Genomic DNA, 13967 nt, shown 5'->3' on the forward strand with positions numbered 1-13967 from the left:
CAGGCGCATGGAGAAACGCCGGCCCCGACTCGGAGCCCAAGGCGCAGGCGCAAGAGAAGCGGCCATCGATGCCTCGGGGCTCGCGGCGTCGAGTCTGGCTCCTCGGGAAAGACGCGGAGGCGGGGGCTAGAGCGGCGGAAGCGGGGCGCAGCGCAGCGGGCGGAGGCGCCGCGGTGAGTCCCGGCTTTGGCCCTGCAGTACTCACCTGTGTCATCTGCCCTGCCCCTCGACACCGGCCTTGTGCCCCATTACTCCCAGTTCTGCCGTCGTCAGCCTTGTGCCACTTTCGGTGTCCCCTTACCCCCGGCACTGGCGTGAGTTTATTTTCTCAGGCCTTGTCCCGGTCATGGGCCTCGCCCTGCCTTGCCCTACCTTCACCGGCCTTGTCCACTGTCACTAACTTTTTCCTGGCAATGGCTACACATGTACAGCCTTTGGTCACCTTATCTGGCCAGGGATGGTCTTGGCAGGCTGTCACCCTCCCAGTCTGCCCGGCAGTGTCAGAAGGCGAATGAAGGACCCGCTGCCCAGTCTAGCTAGGCAGCCAGTCTGATCCCTGCCGTCTGCTCCGACAGTCAGAAACCCTACCCACCCTTACCACCCTCCTGGCCAGGCTCTCTTCTGAGTCCACAAAGCAGGGGCCCCTGGCCAGGAGGAGCCCCTTCTCAGAAGAAAGTCAGCCCTAGCTTGAAGTCTTGGGGCAGCAAGGTCAAACACAGGGGTCGGGTGTCCGTCACTTGGTCTTGACTGCTAGAACTTGGGCCTGCCAGTTTGGGCAGCCCAGACCTGTTTGCCTGCCTTGGCACTCAGATGTCTTCCTGGGCTCAGGAGTATGGGGAAGGTGTCAGAGACCCCCACCTGGAAGGTATGAAGATGGGGGCCACCTCCCACTCTTGAGGGTGCACTAGGCCTAGTGGTACTGAGATGTTCACCATCTGGTCCAGCCAGTCCTTTGGTGCCCCTGGAGGATGTGAGGCTGGGGGCTTCAAGAAGGGTAGCGTGGAACAGTGCTGCTAAGCCCTCCTCTTCCCCTGCACATGCCCAGTGCAGTGGAATTCTCGGATGGGCAGTTGGTGGGGCTGCCATGTCTGGTGCCCCAGGCCCTCAGTCTCTCCCTAGGGTTGGGAGTGAGGAGGCCTGGGCTCAGAGTGGCCACTGGTGGCTTTCAGGACCGTCTGGGCAGAATGTCACGATGGATGAGGGGGGCATGCCCCTGCTCCCCGACAGCCTTATCTACCAGATCTTCCTGAGCCTGGGCCCTGCAGATGTGCTGGCCGCTGGGCTGGTGTGCCGCCAATGGCAGGCTGTATCCCGGGACGAGTTCTTATGGAGGGAGCAGTTCTACCGATACTACCAGGTGGCTCGAGATGTGCCCCGCCACCCAGGTCAGTACCCGCACACAACCTGCTAGCCTCAGAGCAAGGGCTCGGGGCTCAGGGACTGCAGCCCTGGGCCGCGTTGCTGGGAGGCCATGCCGTCAGCGCTTGGTCTGTCCTAGCAAGGGAGGCTTGCATGTAGGATTGACATTGCATTGCCCACAGCGGCCACGTCCTGGTATGAAGAGTTCCGACGGCTCTACGACATGGTACCCTGTGTGGAGGTGCAGACACTGAAGGAGCACACCGACCAGGTCCTGCACCTCAGCTTCTCCCACTCGGGGTACCAGTTTGCTTCCTGCTCCAAGGACTGCACAGTGAAGGTGAGAGCACCTCTGTCAGGCAGCAGAACTCAGTGACAAGCAGAGAGGGCCAGACGGGCCCTGGAGGCCTGATCTGGACCACACAAGACCCCCCAGTTAAGAACAGCTCTAACCTCTAGCTCTGGGGGCCAGCCCTCTGCATTGACAGGGTATGATAAGAGGGGGTGGTAAGGGGCTAGGACGAGATTCTCGCCCCAGGAGGACTCAACACCTCAGTGAGAAGAGTCAGAACTTCCGGTACTGCCAGCGTGGACTGGCCAGGTAATTACCATACGGCCCTCTGGTGCAGATCTGGAACAACGACCTGAGCATCTCTCTGCTGCACAGCGCAGATATGAGGCCGTACAACTGGAGCTACACCCAGTTCTCCCAGTTCAACCAAGATGACTCGCTGCTGCTGGCCTCAGGGGTGTTCCTGGGGCCGCACAACTCCTCCTCAGGCGAGATAGCTGTCATCAGCCTAGGTAAGTGTGGCCCTTGGGTTGGGCTGCCTGCCCCATCGTGCCCTGCCTGCTGGCAGCATGCCCAGTTGTGGCCTTCCTCCCAGACTCCTTCGCCCTGCTGTCCCGTGTGCGAAACAAGCCCTATGATGTTTTTGGCTGCTGGCTCACAGAAACCAGCCTCATTTCGGGGAACCTGCACCGCATTGGAGATATCACCTCCTGTTCAGTGCTGTGGCTCAACAATGCCTTCCAGGTTCAGACTGGGGCAGGGACAGGCTGGGCAGACAGATGGGGTAGGGCAGGGAAATAGAGAGGAAGGTGCGGGCAGGGCTGGATGTGGAAGGGCAGACGCAGGGCCCAGGGTAGGCTGCTCTCCAGGCCTGGTTCTGACCAGCACCCACCTGTTGCGGGCCTTGCCTTGTGTCCCTGTAGGATGTGGAGTCAGAGAATGTCAATGTGGTAAAGCGGCTCTTTAAGATCCAGAACCTCAACGCTAGCACCATCCGCACGGTGATGGTGGCAGACTGCAGCCGCTTTGATAGCCCGGACCTCCTGCTGGATGCTGGGGACCAGGCTGGGCTCCCCTGCCGAGTCTTCGACCTAGGTGGGGATAGTGAAGAAGAGCCCCCTGGCCCAGGTTTGCACACCTCTGGTTCTGGGCGCGTCAAGGAAGGTTTGCGGCGCATGTTGGATAGCGTGTTGGATGGACACGCACAGCTATCAGACTGTGCACTGGAGGCCAAGGTGGCTGAGCTGCTGGCCCAGGGCCACACCAAGCCCCCAGAGTGTAGCGATGCTGACACCAGGAACAAGTACCTCATCTTCACCACTGGCTGCCTCACCTACTCACCCCATCAGATCGGTAATGGTGGGCCGGGCAGAGCTGGGCCTGGGAGGGTCAGAACCACGGCGGTGCTCCCCAGACCAGCAAGTCCATAAGCACAGCTTGGATCACGCATTGGGATCCAACTCTGGCTTTGACGCATTCGATTCTGTGTAAGAATGGTGAAAACTCAGGCAGGGGATTGGTTGGCAAGTGACCAGGTGGGCAGCCATGCTTGAGTGTTCAGTGTCGGCAGTGTGTGTGGACCACGAGGGCTGTTCTTGGACTGGGAGTGCTCTGGTGGTGCTGGCCCTCCAGGCTCTGGATGACCCTCGCCCTGGTCTCCATGCAGGCATCAAACAGATCCTGCCACACCAGATGACTACAGCAGGGCCTGTGCTGGGTGAGGGCCGGGGCTCCGATGCCTTCTTTGATGCACTGGACCATGTCATTGACGTGCACGGGCACATCATTGGCATGGGCCTGTCTCCTGATAACAGGTGGGCCTAGTGTGCAGGGCGGGATACCACAGACGGCCCAGATCTAATAGCATGCTTGTACCTAACGTGTGTCCCTTGCTCAGGTACCTGTATGTGAATAGCCGCGCCTGGCCTCCTGGCTCAGTGGTAGCTGACCCCATGCAGCCACCGCCCATTGCAGAGGAGATTGACCTGCTGGTGTTTGACCTCAAGACCATGCGGGAGGTGAAGCGGGCTCTGCGAGCGCACCGTGCCTACACGCCCAATGACGAGTGCTTCTTCATCTTCTTGGATGTCAGCAGGGATTTTGTGGCCAGGTGTGGGCTCAGGTGGGCCCCTGGGCTTGGGTACGGGCTTCTGCTGGTGGGTGTGGGCTCATCCAGATGCTATCCCACAGTGGGGCTGAAGATCGGCATGGTTATATCTGGGACCGCCACTACAACATCTGCCTAGCCAAGCTGCGGCATGAAGACGTGGTCAACTCGGTGGCCTTTAGCCCCCAGGAGCAGGAGCTTTTGTTGACAGCCAGCGATGATGCCACCATCAAAGCCTGGCGCTCACCACGCACTGTTCGTGTCCTCCAGGCCCCACGCCCACGCCCACGTCCCTTCTTCTCCTGGTTTGCCAGCCATAGGCGCTGAAGGCTTCAGTGACTTGAGCCATTGGGACCCACTGGGGAAAATGATACCCTGTGGTTCTTTACTGCACTGGGGCAGAGTAGCTCATAGCAGTCATGCCTTAGGAGGGGACAGCCTGACCCCAACACTCACATGCACCTGCTCACTTAGCCGTCAGGCTCGGCACTAGGGTAGTAGCCCTTGTTGGCAGCACCAGAGATCCCATGTCAGCCTCTTGGCCAGTGCAAGTAAGTCCTGCTCTTCACTTGCCCTCTTCCCTGGGCTGGCAGCTCCACAGCTCCAGGCTGACCACTGCCTGGATACCTTTCACACTCAGCAAAACCCACACCCTTGGCTATCCTGGTGTACCCTGGGTGACAGGCCATAGGCTCTGGCCTCTGATAATTTGGCTTGTGCTACTGATTGAGCGGCCTGCAGTGACCATGGGCGCTGCATGTCGCACTTATCAACTGTTTGGGTTGATGAATAAACAGTTGGCAACAGCACCTGCCATCTAGTCTGTTCATAGGGAGGGGCCCCAGGCTGTGCCGCCTCAGGGGTCCTCCAGGAGGCGGAAGAGGAAATGCTGGTTCAGGTTTGTATCTCTGGACTTGAGGGGTGCCCGTGGGATGCCCGTCTGTGACTGGCTTAGGAGACGGCGGGCTGTAACAACCAGTACATCAGAGAGAGCTCCCAGAGCCGGGCATCCTGGCTCCTCGGGACTGAGGCAGGAGGATAGGAGTTAAAAGTCTGTCTGGGCTAGAGAACAAGTTCAGGGTTGATCTATGCAACTTGGTTAGTCCCTGGCTTAGAAAAGTAAATGAAAGCTGGGGGTTGGGGCTTAGTGGTGATAGTGCCCGCCTATCATGGGTTCAATTCCCCAAAAATACAAACTCCTAGAATGTGTGAGGACCCAAGGTGCAGAAGGGTAGCCCTAGGCCATCCTGGAGCTCCCATCATCTGTCCTATCCAATTAAGGGTTCTGTGTGTGATGGTGGCAGCTGGAAAGAGTTGGGGCTTTGACAGGGCCAGCTTCCAGAGTGACCCAAATAAGAGCTGGGTGAGTAGCCTGTTAAACTGGGATCTCATTTGAAAGCTGCTCTGCTACAAACAGAGAAAACTTATCCAGGGGACTGAGTGAACAGGGCAAGTGTCCTCCCAGGTTCAAACCAGCAGGTGAGCAGGGCTGCTTCCCATCCGTCTGGTGGGAACCATACTGGCTGCATCAAGAGGACTAGGGCAGGACACCAGGTGCAGATGGCACCGGGAAACCAGGCCTCGTCTGTGGCCTGTTGCTGAAGCTGGAGGGCAAGATGCAGCAAGTGTCCACCAGCCTGAGCAGCAGCGCCAAGGGGAAGGAGGCAGCCTCAGCTAGAAAGTATCCACAGAGCCTTCGAGGAAGGCGAGGATAAAGCAGCTGTGTAGAGGCTGGGCTGGGCTGGGCTTCCTCCCTAGCACAAAGGCAACAGTGCAGATCCATGCTACGTGAGAGGAGCTCACACTAGAAGTGCAGAGCCCAAGGCCAGCACACCCTCACAACTGCCTGCGGAGGACTTTGGATTTGTCTGATTTAAAGTCAAAAGAAAGCAGCCATCATCTATGAAACAGAAACAGCACAGTAGAGAACAAAACGGAGAAATGTAAAACTGAGCTGTGGGAAATAGCAGTACCAAACTGCAAGTTCAGCCTTTTAAATGTTGGGCTTTACTTGTCAAGCAGACCGAGCATCATGGAAGGGCAGAACGGGATAAAGAGGTAGAGATGGCACGGGGCAGGCAAGAGGGCTCAGTCAGTAAGGGAGCCTGTCACCAAGCCTCTGACTCTGCTCCTCGGGACCCACACATTAAAAGGAAAGAACCGACTCCTACAAGTTGTCCTCTGACCTCCATACGCCTACTGTGGTGTGTGTGCCCCCATATGTACAAGTAAAAAGTTTTCAAAGAAGGGAGACAACCATCTGCGCCTCCAGCAACGGTGGTGAGAGATTCAGTGTTGAAACTGAAGCCCAGCAGGGACACAGAGAAGCCTGTCACTTAGGGAAACAGTCTGGTTCCACAAACAGAACAGGGCTCGGGGCTCCAGCTCCACTGATGTGACTGCAGCTGACTCCAGCACAACAACTGAGAACCTGGAGATGTCCGCAGGCAGTGTTCACTCTGAACAGCAACCGTTGGCATGCAGGACCTGACTCCATGCAGCTAGAGCCTGGAATGAGCACCAGGACTCACTGGGCAGATCTATGCACTGAGGGAGTGAGCTGCAAGGAGTGCCCCGCACTTGCTGGGTCTCTTTTGGCCACTCTAGTGGTGGGGGACAGTCCCAAGAAGGCGGGGCACTGTGCGACTGTTCTCCATCCACTGTCCTGACACAGACACCCTACTGTGGTTCAGCCGAGGAAGGTCAGGGCAGCGAGGTGACGAGAACCCCAAATATCTGGCTAAATGGCCAAATGAGGGGCCTAAAGGGGAAGCTTAGGAAAGCACAAAGAAATTTTAACATCTGCTGGCAGACTTTAAAGTACAGACACAATAGACATTGTGAGAATTCTACATTTTGAATTAAAGTTCAAAGTAACAACCCCAAGCAGCTCACTGAAAATGTAAATGCATATCTAATGTTTTCTTGACTTTGTGGGCACCAGGCAGCACTTTTGGGGGCCAGAGGGAGTGGGTTTTCTCCCACCGTGTGGGTTCTGGGGGTTAGACTCGGGTCCTCAGGCTTGGCAGCAAGCACCTTGCTGAATGAACCTTCTCAGTGTCTCTAATGTGTATTCTTTCTTTAGAACGCCAAAACTGCTATACAAAGAGATAGAATTAGCAGAACACAGGCAAACCAGTGGAACACAAGAAATAAGCATGATAAGCATGATAAAAATGATATTAAAAAAGAACTTAAAACAAAAACAAGGAATCATTATGTAGCCCAGGCTGGCCTCACACTTTAGATCCTTCTGCTGAGGCCTCCTGAGAGATGGGTTGGTAGGTGTGAACTACCACATACTGAATAAAAGCTTTCATCCAATTCTGCTGTGAGACCTGGCAGCAAGTCCACAGCACAGCTAGGTTAGAGAACAGACAACTGTCACCCCAGAACCCAGGTGACAAGAGTTGCCTCCCTAGAGCCATCAAAGTCAGCACACAGGAAAAGCAGCAGTGTCCGGAACGGCTCTCTGTGGAGAAGGGAACTTTAGCAAGAGCCTCAGATGGAGAAAAAATAAAGCAGCCCAGAGCTGTGGGGCAGCCTAGTGACAGCCAGCGTCCCAGACAGAGCTGCTGCTGCTGCACAGAGGGCTCCAGAAGGCACAAGTAACAGGGTCCATGGCTCTGGAGGTCAACAGGGCCAAGAGGATTTCCCTTTCTTGGCTCCTGGTGACTTGAACCAATCTCTTTGTTTTTTTGAGACAGAGTTTCTCTGTGTAATAGCCCTAGCTGTCCTGAAACTAGCTCTTGTAGACCAGGCTGGCCTTGAATTCACAGAGATCCGCCTGCTTCTGCCTCCTGAGTGCTGAGATTAATGGCATGTGCCACCAGGCAACTTGAACCGATCTTGGTTTGTGGCAGCAGCATTCCTGTCTTCTGTCCTCCCCCATAACCTGTCACCTTTGCTATGTGTATGTCAGAAGCTCCTCTTTTTATAGACATTGGACTATAAAAAAGTGAATCAGGAACCACTTTGATGTAGGGTGTTAGAATTCAGCCTCTGACAAGGAACTAACTGCAGGTAACAGGTCTCTGCAGAATGTCCGACCCACTAGCAGGACATACTCCTCCTACAGCGCCCAGAGAAAACCCACTAAGTCAGACCACAGCGCCTCCAGGCTTTTTTAAATACCGAGTAGTCCTGTGTCTCCGTCCACTCCATGCACTAACAACCCCACAGCCCAAGAGGCTCCCGGACAATAGTTTATCTCTCGCAGTTCTGGAGGCTGCAGACTCAATGCCCTGGGAGCGCTGTCCTGGGTAAGAAAGGCTATCTTCTGACAGATCTCACATGGTGGAGGCATGAGCACCCTTTCCCAGGCCCACAACGGTTCTATCTTTACGATCCACCTCTAAAACACTTCCAATCACTGTCTCATTGGAGACGTTTCAACATATGAATTTGGGTGAAACAAAATATTTAGTCTCATCGTAGTCTATTCTTGCTGCTATAAAAGGACACCCGAGGCTAGCTAACATGTGACCCACAATGTCACTGGCTTGCTGCTCTGGGGGCCAGGAGGTCCAGGAGGAAGGAGCCAACACGCGGTGAGAGCTGGAGCACATCACTGTTTGGTGGGAGAGAGAACCAGAGGGGCTGGAACTCACCTTTCTATAATGGCACCATGAACGTGGGGCCTTTACTCCCTAATTTTCGCTAAATACTGTTAGAATGATTATTAAATTTCAACACGAGAGGCTGGAGAGATGGCCCAGCAGTTAAGAGCACTGGCTGCTCTTGTTCTGAGTTCAATTCCCGGAAACCACGAGGTGGCTCCCAATAATCTCTAGTGGGATCTGATGCCCTCTTCTGGAATAAAGGTGTGCATGCAGGTAGAGCACTCAGATAAAATAAATCAGTCTTAACTGAGCTGGGTGGCACATGCCATTTAATCTCAGCACTTGGGAGGCAGAAACAGGTAGATCTCTGAGAGTTTGAGGCCAGCCTTCTTCCTACAAAGCAAGTTCCAGGACAGCTAAGGCCCTGTCTTGAAAAACAAGCAACAACAAAAAACATTCCTTCTATCCAAAAAGTTCACAAATCTTTAATTTTTTAAAAATTAATCTCAGCATTCTGGAGTCAGAGCCAGGCGGATCTCTGAGTTTGAGGCCCACGTGGTCTACAGAGCGAGTTCCAGGACAGTCAGGACAGTCGGGGCTACACAGAGAAACCCTGTCTTTAAAAACAAAATTATTTGTATGTATGGGTATTTTGCCTTCATGCATTTTGGTGTATCAGGCGTACGCAGTGCCTGAGAAAGCCAGAAGAGGGCATCAGATCCCAGGGTATGGGAGTTAGAGAGCTCTGACCCACCATATGGATTCTGAGACTCAAACCCAGGTCCTCTGGAAAAGTGGTCACTTAGCCAGGCGATGGTGGCGCACGCCTTTAATCCCAGCACTCGGGAGGCAGAGGTAGGCGGATCTCTGTGAGTTCGAGACCAGCCTGGTCTACAGAGCTAGTTCCAGGACAGGCTCCAAAGCCACAGAGAAACCCTGTCTCGAAAAACCAAAAAAAAAAAAAAAGAAAAGTGGTCACTTAACAACTGAGCCATCTCTCCGCGCCCCTAAAATCTCCAAAACTTTTTTTTTTTTTTTTGCTTTTTCGAGACAGGGTTTCTCTGTGGTTTTGGAGCCTGTCCTGGAACTAGTTCTTGTAAACCAGGCTGGTCTCGAACTCACAGAGATCCGCCTGCCTCTGCCTCCCAAGTGCTGGGATTAAAGGCATGCGCCACCACCGCCCGGCCCCAGCCCCAAATCTTAATACCAGCTCACAAGTCGTGGATCCAGTCAAGAGTCTTGTCTGAAACAGATATGGGTAAGGTACATTCACAGAATGTAAATACCCCGCCACCTAGAAAATTTGAGACAAATAAAAGAAACATCTCCAAGGTACTACTGTGGGGCAGACATCATATAGGCTGTTTATTCCAGAGGGGAAAAACATTGGAGACAAAGCAAGAACCAGGCCCCAGAATATCCAAAACCCAACAGGGCAAACCCTGTGAAATTCTAGCACTGGAGAATTGTCTTTCATTTGCCTTCTAGCAGTTCACAGCAGGACTGTTGACTGCAGTTCTCCTGGGCAGGCGTTGCACTGGGTGCTGTCCCGATGGTCAGTCTGCAGTGGCTTTGCCCCTATAATGTCCAGGGCCCTCTACCTCTGCAACCTTCCCGGCTAGCTGGGGTCCCTATGGCTCAGCTACATGAGATGCACCTGCAACACGATGGTCAGGAGGCAGCCCCGTCACACTGCAGGTGTTCCCAGGGCTCTCTTCTGCACCCGCACCAGAGTCTCCTTCGACACCTGATGGAAATCCAGGCCTTTTCTAGTCCTCCCAGCTCCATCCATTACCCCGTTCCAAAGTCACTTCTATCCACACACACCAAACACATATTAAAAGCAAATTTTAAAAGGCATCTGTAAGCTGGGCGGTGGTGGCACATTCCTTTAATCCCAGCACTTGGGAGACAGAGGCAGGTGGATCTCTGTGAGTTCGAGGCCAGCCTGGTCTACAAGAGCTAATTCCAGGACAGACTCCAACGCTACAGAGAAACCCTGTCATGAAAAACAGGGAATCATGAAAAAAAGGCATCAGTAGCCAGCCGCCATTTCCTGGGCACTTTCCTCTGGTGGCCTTCCATCTCCTGAGGAACCACCCCCTGGCTCTGCTTCTTTGTGCTCCCACGATTCCTCTGGGGACATTTCTGTCTCTCCATTTTCTACAACAGTTTCTGAAAGGTCCATGCTAACAGCTGAATTTGAGCCTTCACACAATGATGACTCACAATTATTTTTTAAAAAAGAAAACAAACTGTCAGAAATGATGGAGGGAGAAGAAATAGCAAAACCTAAGTCGGTGGTGGCACCACCAGGTGCTCCTAAGAAAGAACATGTAAATGCAGTGTTCATTGGGCATGTTGAATGTATTTAACTGGAATGGTCGACAAAAGGACACATGAGAAATACCAACGAGAAGCTCAAGAAAAAAACAGAGAAACTTGGTACTTGTCTTTGGCCTTGGACACAAACCAGGAAGAATGAGACAAGGGGAAAACAGCAGAGGTAGGCCGTGCCTATTTTGAAATGATCCAACAGTAACTGGAGCAACGAGAGCTATGAAGAATGTAAAGAAAAACTAGTACCATTTCTGAAAAAAGTTGGCTTCAACCCCAAAAAGGACATTCATTTTATGCCCTGCTCAGGACTGACGGGAGCAAATCCCAAAGAGCAATCAGATTTCTGTCCCTGTGGTCCTGGGAAAGCTGGAATCTGAATCTATCTGTGAAGGCCAGCAGCTAGTGAGGACTCCCAACAAGCACAAAGTGGAAGTTCTTGGATTACTTTCTGAGGATGTAGAAACAGATTCTGTAGCTCCAGGTGAAAACCTCAAAATCAGACTGAAAGGAATTGAAGAGGAGATTCATCCAGGACGCACCCTTTGTGATCTTAATAATTTCTGTCATTCTGGACGTACATTGGATGCCCAGATAGTGATCAGAGTACAAATCCATCATCATCTGCCCAGGGTACAGTGCGGTGCTGCATATCCATACCTGTACCGAGGAGGTTGAAATGACAGCCTTAATCTGCTTGGCAGACAAAAAAATCAGGAGAAAAAGGTAAGACTCAACCTCGTTTTGTGAAAGATCAAGTATGCATTGCGCGTTTGAGGGCAGCAGGGACCATCTGTCTGGAGACCTTTAAAGACTTCCCTCAGATGGGACGCTCCACCTTACGAGTTGAGGCCCATCTTCATTTTCTGATTCACCCCAGTTAGGTCTGCTCCAATGTTGTTGAAGACCTTGTCAATCTGACTTCCTGCACGTGTAACACTTGTCTCCTCGGAAGCATCATTTGATTTCCCATCTCCAAAGACCTCCGCTGCTCCTGCATCATGAGAAGCTGCTCCAGCTAGTCCTGTGCTCAGACTCCAGTCTGTTCAGCATCTCCTAATGACAGCAATCAAAGAGCTGAACTTATTGAGGTTAAGATTGTTTCGATACTGAGGAGAATGAGATGAGGAAGTACTTTTCCAGCCAGCTGCTCTTTGGTGATTCCCAGTTTCTTGTGAGTGAAAGTACACTTATAGATATCTAGAATCCCCATGAGGACCGCAGGCTCCTTGTAAGGGTAGGATATCATCAGGTACAAACCACTTATCCAAGTACTCCAAAATCTTGCCTAAACAGACTAATGAATTCACACGAACAGCAAGGGAAGATGTTTGTAAACAGGCATTTTTAATTCTTGGAATCAAAGCGTTTTTCATGGATGGGTAGTGTATGAGATTTGCAAAAGTTGGGATGATGATCAGACAGAGCTCCTGGGTCTGAATGGAAGGTGTCTCTGGAGCTCTGTAGACCACGGACTGTTCTTTATCTCGTCAGGAGGGGTTTTGGTTAGGAGCAAATCCATTTTTTGTAGAAAAATTAACAAAATCTGGACTGGCTCCTGCTGTTTAAACACAGGACCAAGTTCAGGAAGAATTAATCTGACATATTCTTCTTTGGCGCACTCCTCAGCACTCAATAAAACATTGGGTAAAACAAAAGGTACCATATGAGGGTTTACAAATTCTGAAGTCAAACAAGGCAATTCTCTGAGCGATGACACGCTTGGGCAGCTTTGGCAGAACCTTCAGCAATCCTTTGAAGAACTGGGATTTCTGAAGATTATCTCTTTGGAATAAGGTATCAAAATATTGAAGTGTGACTGCACCAACATCATCGAAGAAGGGAATTTTTGTCATCTGATCTGTGTCGGGTCTTACAGGTGGGGTCACATTTAGCAAGAGTTTGACATGCTAGATCCTCAACTGATCCAACTGTCTACTGAAGCTCTTGTAAACATCCTGCTTGTTGACTTCAAATATAGGTTTCCTTTATTACAGACGGCACACCTAACAGCCCCTAAACACCACATATCGCTGGTCATCTCACAGCTCACAGAGAGGATGTACACAGGAGACAAGTATTCAGGATGTGAAAGACACAGCGACAGCAAGACCATTGCAATTGGAAAAGTTCTGAAACTGGTTCCAGAGAAAGACTAAGCATATTCCTGATGACCCTGCGCAATACTGTGAGGAATACTGACTGCAAAAGTCTATTCACACCGCCTTATTTTCTGCCCACTGACAAACCTCTCCCCATATTTTGCAAAGAAAATTCACAGCAAAAGCCCACATTATGTCAGCTTTCTCATATGAGAGCTCTGCTATGCCACTGTTGAATTTTCCCCAAGACTTTGCCCCCCTTTCAAACTTTGCTTCCTCGGACAGATTTGGTAATAGCGTTGTAAGTGATGTGGACATAATTGCCTACAATAATGAAAACCTACAGGAATTTTTTATTTTTCATTTTCCCCTTAGGCATAGTTAAGTCTTTTTCCCCTAGGCAGCTCATTCTGAATGTGCTAGTGTGTGTGCACATTAATAAAATATTCAATTTGGAAAAAAATGTATTCCATGCATCTACGAAAACATTATCTAGGTATCAAATTTTTCTTTTTCTCCTGAGATAGGGTTTTTCAGTGTAGCCTTGGCTATCTTGGAACTAGCTCTGTAGACCAGGTTGGCCTCAAACTCACAGAGATCCAACCTGCCTCTGCCTCTTGAGTGCTGGGACTGAAGGTATATGCCTACCATGCCCAGCCGTCTGTGGATACCTTTCTCTTGCCAACCACAGTTCCACCTTCTGTGTCTTGGAATCACACACAGTAGGATGGAACCCAGGGCCTGTGCATGACAAGCGTGTTCTACCACGCACTGCACCCGCAGCCCCTCTACTTCTCTTTAACTCTGGTGGAACAATCTACCAGTTTGGGGCTAAGGTTGGTAGAGAGCTTGCAGGAGGCCTGGAGTTCAGTCTCCAATACCACATAAGCCAGAGACAGTGGCAGACACTTGAATGACAGTACTTGGGCTGAGGCAGAAAGATCAGAAGTTCAAAGTTACCCTTGGCTACTTGGAGAGTTAGAGGCCAGCTCAGACTAGAGATGCCTTAAAAAAAAAACACCAAGTGGTGCTGGCACACCACACGCCTTTAATCCCAGCACTCGGGAGGCAGAGACAGGTGAATCTCTGTGAATTTGGGGCCAGTCTGGTTTACAGAGCGAGGTCCAGGACAGGCTTGAAACCCTGTCTTGAAAAACAAAACAAAACAAAAAAATTACCAGCGGGGCATGGTGGTGGAGACCTTTAAT

General features: G+C 51.7%; 1 protein-coding gene and 2 pseudogenes across 4 annotated transcripts; 2 read left to right on the forward strand and 1 right to left on the reverse strand.

Moving 5' to 3' along the window:
• The first annotated feature begins 58 nt into the window (after positions 1 to 58).
• Positions 59 to 4567, forward strand: Fbxw5 (F-box and WD repeat domain containing 5). Of its 4 annotated transcripts, none has more exons than XM_041675272.1 (9): positions 59 to 173; positions 1170 to 1385; positions 1542 to 1699; positions 1989 to 2163; positions 2247 to 2395; positions 2575 to 3004; positions 3318 to 3465; positions 3549 to 3761; positions 3842 to 4567. In XM_041675272.1, exons 2-9 carry the CDS (start codon positions 1193 to 1195, stop codon positions 4083 to 4085), a joined length of 1710 nt encoding a protein of 569 aa, XP_041531206.1. In that variant the 5' UTR covers positions 59 to 173; positions 1170 to 1192; the 3' UTR covers positions 4086 to 4567. The 4 variants fall into 4 exon arrangements, with proteins under 4 accessions (XP_041531206.1, XP_041531208.1, XP_041531207.1 ...); XM_041675274.1 differs by having other exon boundaries at positions 2575 to 2779; XM_041675273.1 differs by lacking the exon at positions 59 to 173 and adding an exon at positions 187 to 314.
• Positions 4568 to 8249: 3682 nt separating this feature from the next.
• On the forward strand, positions 8250 to 11496 carry LOC121462921 (annotated as a pseudogene).
• LOC121463169 lies at positions 9520 to 13811 on the reverse strand (annotated as a pseudogene).
• Positions 13812 to 13967: the final 156 nt, after the last annotated feature.

This window comes from Microtus oregoni, unplaced genomic scaffold (assembly GCF_018167655.1).
Source record: "Microtus oregoni isolate MIOR12 unplaced genomic scaffold, Mior012 000025F_ref0000491, whole genome shotgun sequence".
Lineage (NCBI taxonomy): Eukaryota > Metazoa > Chordata > Mammalia > Rodentia > Cricetidae > Microtus > Microtus oregoni.

Excerpts from the sequence above, each read along its gene's own strand:
- Fbxw5 (XM_041675272.1), top strand. The coding sequence starts at position 1,193 with ATGGATGAGGGGGGCATGCCCCTGCTCCCCGACAGCCTTATCTACCAG. Across the intron at positions 2,164-2,246 it reads GATAGCTGTCATCAGCCTAG|ACTCCTTCGCCCTGCTGTCC; the intron begins GTAAGTGTGGCC and ends CCTTCCTCCCAG. Across the intron at positions 2,396-2,574 it reads GGCTCAACAATGCCTTCCAG|GATGTGGAGTCAGAGAATGT; the intron begins GTTCAGACTGGG and ends GTGTCCCTGTAG.